The 7,385-nt window shown below is 32.6% G+C and overlaps 1 protein-coding gene across 1 annotated transcript; it reads right to left on the bottom strand.

The window, feature by feature from the left end:
- Positions 1 to 1,695: 1,695 nt before the first annotated feature.
- On the bottom strand, positions 1,696 to 5,422 carry LOC132725765 (uncharacterized). Its single transcript, XM_060710948.1, has 2 exons — positions 5,369 to 5,422; positions 1,696 to 3,576 (listed from the first exon to the last, which is right to left on the bottom strand). The coding sequence occupies exon 2, from the start codon at positions 3,354 to 3,356 to the stop codon at positions 2,244 to 2,246; it is 1,113 nt and encodes a 370-aa protein (XP_060566931.1). The 5' UTR covers positions 3,357 to 3,576; positions 5,369 to 5,422; the 3' UTR covers positions 1,696 to 2,243.
- Between the last annotated feature and the right edge of the window lie 1,963 nt (positions 5,423 to 7,385).

Genomic DNA, 7,385 nt, shown 5'->3' with positions numbered 1-7,385 from the left:
CTGTCCACGACCCTTAGCGTTGACTAATGCAAACTCAGTATACAAATACATGTAAATAAAGGATGAAGTTTTGATTTTAGAAACCCAAACGTGCATGCATATGGCGATAATTATGTAATCTTTGATGTGATCATAACGTAAGTGACATTTAATATAAAGTGGCATATGGTTCGCGGGAGAACGAATGTATGAGCCCTAAACTAGGAGAAAAAAAAACAATGGGCGGAACTAAGGAAAAAAAGGGATTTTGATAGAGATAAGTCTGCAGACGACAAGAGACAAATCTAAAACACAAGCAATATATCTTTAGGGTGACTATATACAGTTTTCATTTTGGAAAAGTGGAACAACCAAACAAAAAAGAAGGAACTAATATGACCATAGTCATAACTATAACATCGTGATATCAATTCAAAATAAATGTTAATGGTGTAAACTATATATAATGATAAAATAATTTCAAACAGTTAAATAAAAACATTATTATGTGTGTACAAATTTATTTCTGATTAATTAAATGAAATTAAAAGAAAACTATATATACTTTAACTAAATGTTTACAATCCGTTGTTTTACAACTAATAGATATGCATGCGCTATCTTAGCGATCTCGTTTAATATACTATGTGGACTTATCACAACTTTTCGATCCATTCCGATACTGATTGTCAGACATCATTTTTACAAACAAATGTTTGTGTTTGTTTTTCACAGAATTTCATCAATAAGTTCTTCCGATACTTATAACCTTAGATAATACCACTAGATATTTGGTAATCGACGCGGTGTTGTGAATGTTATGTGTATCCAAGTAAAGGTAAGTTTTCTCCAGAAGAAAATCGAGCAGAAATAATTTATTTAATAATTTATTAGTAAATAACATTTACATGTTCAAATTTAACTGTGAATTTGAGCCTTTTTTTAAAAAATAAACAAACAAATAAACAAACTAATATACAAACAAACAATCAATTAATCAATCAATCGAAATGAAAGAAAGATAATAACAATAAATGAATTTGTAGATTGTTCAGTTGCCTCCTTATGTACACTAATATATATTTAGCTATCATTTGTACTGTTACTGCATTGGTTTATTCTATACTAGGACGAAAAAGAAACGCCGGGTAACTATAATGATTGTTTTAAGGGATAAATTGTATTATTGGATTTATAATTTATTATATTCATTTTTGTATGAAATGTCATCTGTATGGAACCAGCTGTTGAAGTTTCAATCGATTTCCGATGCTGATTATGTGAAAAAATACCCCCTTTTAACGATGATCCTTCTTGTTTTGCAAAACACGGCCGGACATATCAGTATCTTGTGTGTCCTCCATGCGCAGCTGTGGCAGCCCTGATCCGTCTATGCATGGAATTCACCAGGGTGTTAATCATGGCCATGGGGATGTTATTACATTCTTCATGCAAGGCATGTGTGAGCTGGACATGATTAGTGGGGGCATTTGGACGTTCTCCTTACCCTCCTATCCAGTTCGTCCCCAAATGTTCAATTGGGGACAAATCTGGACTAAATGCTGGCCAATCGAGTGGGTGTATGTTACTGTTGGCAAAAAATTGCTGGCAAACTCTGGCGACATGGGGCATTATATAAATCTGACCGATTTTCATTATTTTAGGCCAAGCAATAAAATATGTGTTGCATATTTTATGTACCCGGCGTTTCTTTTTCGTCCTAGTATATATACAACTAAACAACTGTCCACAATCAGAATATCATTGGTAGCATATTGTAATGATTTTATTATGAAGCCAATTTAGCTGTGTTTCATACGTAGATAATTTTACATGCGTTTTCCAACATACGTGTATTTGCTTATCTTTGATGTATTTAATTCAAAAGCCACCCATAGTGTAAATCAGTCATTAGAATGAAATTTCAAATAATGTACCTTAAACATTCAATGTGATTTTTATGCTGCATAACTAATATTTTAAATATACATTTTGTTGCAGAAATGTTTTTGAAGTCATCAAATAAATATGCCTAAACATTTTAATGAAAACAAGTTATGTGCATACAACATAATCTTACGCTGCAATATATCGTCCAGAATTTTATATTTCATGCTTATTCAATGTTAAAGTAATCTTCTTTTCACCGGTCAAAACTTTTATTCAGAGACACACATCTGACTCATTTCACAAGTGGTAATTCGATCAGATTTAATCACAAGATATACCGGTATGACCATTTAAAATAAATCAATCAGTTACTTTTAAAGTATAAACGAAAACTTTGCTACTATCCGAATATGATAGACAACAAGCCGTGATGTTTTGTTATCGAAACACATACACGAACGATTTGTTTTACCGGCGTGTTTTATCAGCATTTCTACCTGATCTTTCCCGTCATGTGACATCAAAAGTAAGTTGCACGATTTAACTGCAATACAGAACAGATTCTTGTCTATGTTGCAGATACCAGAGGGGCCAGAGATTTTCTTTCCCACATTATTTGACACGCCACTCATTTTATCTACATGATTGATTCCTTTAAACCCGTCGATCACAAAGAAACCCTTTGAAGAGCTTGTGAATGCCAAACGTTGAGGCAATTCAATTCCACCATGATAAGATAATTCACATTGAAATACTCCAGAAATGGAAAAAACTTTAATTTGACCAGGACTTTCCGATCTATCCCTATTTCCGTCACAACAAACATAAATCCTCCCGTCATTATATGCAATACCTCGGCATGCACCAAAGACGTCGAACGAGTTTGTTACTGTCATAGGATCTTCCTGTGAGGTTAGCAGAATTTTTCCTTGATAAACAGATATAGCCAGCATTAAAGAGTTTATCTCACAAATACCAAAAGGATTGCTAGATAATTTCAGCGAAGAAATGACCTTGAAGGTATTGTTCATTTTCTTGATCCGCTTGTTGTTGTAATCAGTCATAACAATACAACCGCTTTTACACAAACACATGTCACATTTATCGCAACGATTCCTGTCATCTGCTATCCGTACATTAAATTCACCAAAACATTTTTCGACTTCAATGGCTTGAAGATGAAGTATGCTTCCAATTGTGTTGCATTCCGAACCAGTCTCATGTCGATATGGATCAAACCGTAATCTACCTGTTTTACTTGGCCTTTCAAAGTCTTTCAAACAATCGCTTGCAATTTTTCTTTCCTCGTTGACGCGCTTTATCTGTACATATTTCTCTGATTCGTTTTCACGTTTAGCAGCATTTATCTTCTGTAAACTTTCTTGTAGTACAGTGATCCTTGAATCAACTTCTTTCATGTTTGATTCTATACGTTTCAGGTTTATCTGAAAGATGGCATCTGCTTCTTGAAGAAGTTCTTGTTCCATCTTATCCAAACGGTCGTTGATTTTCTCTCGTTCTGATTTTATTTCTTCAATCAATTTACCCTTTCCTTTCTTATCATTTCCCAGTTCTTCTAGTTTCTTTTGTTTGAAGGCATGAAAGCGAGCCTGAAGAGTGTTTATTTCAGTTTCAAGCAGCTTTAGTTTCTGAGAGGTGTCAGTCTTACACGCGATGTCTGGTATGAATATTATTCCTTTACATCCACTGCAAAAAAGTTAATAATAATAATAATAATAATAATAATAAATAAAGACTTTATATAAAGAGGCAACACCGTTAGGCGTGCTCAAGTTTTCCCTATGAGCCTTTATCAAATATACAATGTACATTATATACTTGCTGTCTAGTAAAACATGTATAAACATTTACAAACAAAGGTATGATAAACAACAAAAATACAAATAGCCAAGAAATATATAAAATGAATAGCTATAGAAAAACACATTTAATAAGAATATAAACATTGTATGTGAGATATACATTTATCATTTTATAATAAAACATGGTGTGTTTTATTTCCAACAGAGATTTGTGTTTTTTCTTATATCTAACGGAAGAGAATTTTAATGTTGTGGGCCTGAATATGATACAAAACTCAAAAATATCTCATAAATATTACCCATGTCACACCAAGTATACGTATGTTTCCTTTGTTTAATGACGACGAACTTCAATTCCTTGAGTCAAATAAAAAACATATTCGGTTCTATGAATTATGCTTATAATTGTTTGGTAGGAACTGTTAATCTTTCATCAATTAGTCATGTTTGTATAATATTCCTTGAAAATATTTGCATCTATACTGTTCAGTGTTGAATAGTTAAAACAATTTTATAGAAAAAAATGTTATAAGAAACTGTAAAATTAATAATGAATGTTGACTTGAAAAATGTAACAATACGATGTAGACGTTAAATATTGTTTGATATAATGATAAATGTTTTTCATATTTTACAATGATTTGAATTTTTCACATACAGAATAAGCACATAATTAAATGGATATTGGTAAATGCCATATCTCTAATAACATCTGTCACAATGTGTGTATGAAATGGTTTTATTTTCATGGTGGACGAGCGCATCGTGTTGTTTCGCCCTTAACAAATATTTTTGTAACGATTACAGACCCTAATAATAACCTTTTGGGAATAATAATTTCCTTACTTTTATTCTTTTCTAAATAGTAGCATTTATTTTGAAATATTAGTTTAACCATCAAACATTTGTAATCCTTTTTATAGTGTCACATCCCTTCTTTACATTTTGCCCATTTTAATTACCTTGAGGAACTATTTTTGCTTATGAACACGTTTTTTTCATTTAAATTATAAACATTCTGTTTGGTTTTGTATTTAAGTTTTGGCATTTTGTCTTTCATCTCAAATAAATGCATGCAAGTGAATGAAACTTTTCATTGGGTCAAGAATGAAATGACACGTCTGATTTAGTAACTGTAACCGGTGTCCAGGCGTAGAACATCATTTTTGTTTCCGTTTAACTTATACATGTTCTTTTTGCGTATCTTGGCTTATTTCTTGATAAATTAATTTAGTTTATTGTTTATGAAGCTTAAGCTTATTGAAAAACTTTCGAATTCGCTCAAGAAACCAACCAGTACTGAGCAAATTAACGTCAAGTTTCTCCCTTAAGGGAACAACCAGTACTGAGCAAATTAAGGAAACAACGGAATGCCCCTGCATGACAGGGTTTAAACCGACGCGACAAAAGTTCCTTAGATTATTAGTCTAGCTAGTTAACCATCCGGCCATGTCCCCACACTAGCTTTGGATGATGTAACATTTAGTCAGTACAAAAATTCAGAAGTAACCTTGGCAAAACTATTCCCCTAGCTTTGTCTTAATATCCCTAAGTGCTTTAAAAACACATTCGAATAAAACTTGTTTCCTACTAATTTGGATTGAAAAAAGAATGTAACTCTATTTCCTTAACGTTATATATATGTCGATAATGGACAGTTAAGATAAATTTCCTACCTATGTTCAACGGATATGCACGTCGAGCAGCACACTGTGTCATGGCCAGGACAGTTGACAGTTTTCCTCCATGTTTCTCACATCTCTGGCTTGGTAGTTCCTGTTGTCGCCCGCTCGGTTGTTTCACTGTATCTAGTAACTGATGGTCTTTCATGGATGAAAATTTATTGTGGTCATCCATACAACTTTGACACAGATTTTCATCACATTCCACAAAGTGCTTGATAGCGGCTTCATTCTTCCCACCTTTACTACAAGGGGAACATGGAAAATCATATCCTATGTCCGAACCTTGATACAAAGTTTGTCTTATTTTTACGCCCGTCTACTGCCATGTCCTCCGTCTTTTGTCTCACATATCGTAACTTTTGAGCTAAAATTGTTTGCGGTAGTATAAAAACTATTACTAAAGTTTCCTTGTTTCAAGTCAAGTGGTAAAAGTAATTAAGTTCTTGGTGTGACCGACGCAGTCAAGTGTTCTAAATGTATCGTGTGCATAACATCATTTAATGGCAGTGGCTGATTTATATTACATAAATTGTGTCGTCTTTTCGCGACAGTACAGACTGTTACAGAATATGCAGTTTCAATCCCATTCAGTTGTTCGTATTCATGCACGCACGCAAGTCTAATTAGAAGTTATATATATTCTAGACGATTTAAATCGTCACGTTCCTTGCTTTTATCGTTATTACCTTATTCGGATATTATATTTTTACGAAAATAATAGTTTTACAAAAATATAAAACATATACCGAGTTTTATATTGGAATACACAATTCATGTATTTACACGGGCGTTTTGTTATGCAAATACTTCACTAACTCACAGCCTCCAAAAGGTTTTGAGCTCTGTATACGGTAGGTCGAAATTCAATTTCTAGCTGACTTTGAACTGACGTATGTTTCTTTTTATCAATTTAAAGTAAACAATATATTGAACATGCATTGAATTTTGAGTCAGCTCGGAGTCTATTAAGATTGATCTTGTAAGATTGATATTAAAAAATTCACTACATCGGCGATTATTCCGCCGGCGTCTAAGTAATAGTTATAGTATACAAGTACAAATGTTGCTGCAATGCAGAAATTGAGAAGCTCCGCGCGAAAATGCACTCATTACAGATACCTTACCAAATCATTCTTACGCACAGGCCATATTATATTCAGAGTATTATTGTACATTATTCTGGATGTTTTGTAAACCATTGTTTGCATAATCATACTAATTATATGCATAATCCAATGCATAAAAAAGCAATATGCTTTCACTGATGTCCTCCTGGTAAGAAAAAAAAATTCAATGAAAACATACAAGACTTACACGACTTGTGAATGTACTGTGACATGACAAAAGTGCGACATTGTTCTGTTCGTGTCACTACAAAAGTCAGTAATATAAGATGATAAAAAATATCAAAGTATATGTACATTTGTTTTTCACCTATAATGCTACTCATTTTCTACTAATATTAACATGTAGACATGGTAAGAAATATAAAAATCGACATGTATATGAGTCAAAACAAGCAATTCATTGGCTGAATTTTTCAAAATGTCTTTTGCATGTTTCCCGGCAAATGGTATATCAGATATTACAAGAAAAAAATTGATGCAAAGCATCAAAGGGCGTCCACGCAAGACATGAAGCAAATGACGATGAAGAGTAGCATCTGATGACTAGATATACTTAAAAAGTTTTCAATGGTTAATTGGATTTTTACCTGAATTGTTTATCATATATAAATGGCTGAATGGGAGGACAAAAGACATTGTTCATCATGAACTTTGGTAGGTTTGCAAGAGATTAGATTTTTAAATGTATTTTCTTCGGAACATACAAAACAGTAGTTAAAATGAGCAAACATACAAAACAGTTGTCAAAATGAACAAAGTCTATTTTTTTGTATTATTATAATTGTAACACATATACAGGGCTTAATATTATTATAACATGCATTTTTATGTCAAATCAAAAATGGTTTCTTTTAATTATTGGAATTTAAGATACAGTAGAT

The sequence above is a fragment of the Ruditapes philippinarum genome, unplaced genomic scaffold, assembly GCF_026571515.1.
Source record: "Ruditapes philippinarum isolate M1 unplaced genomic scaffold, ASM2657151v2 ctg5675_1_1_1_1, whole genome shotgun sequence".
In the NCBI taxonomy this organism is placed as follows: Eukaryota; Metazoa; Mollusca; class Bivalvia; order Venerida; family Veneridae; genus Ruditapes; species Ruditapes philippinarum.
The sequence above is the reverse complement of the archived record's forward strand: the minus strand, read 5'-3'. Positions and strand labels throughout refer to the sequence as shown.

Coding starts and splice junctions, on each gene's coding strand:
- LOC132725765 (XM_060710948.1), bottom strand. CDS start 3,356: ATGGAACAAGAACTTCTTCAAGAAGCAGATGCCATCTTTCAGATAAAC.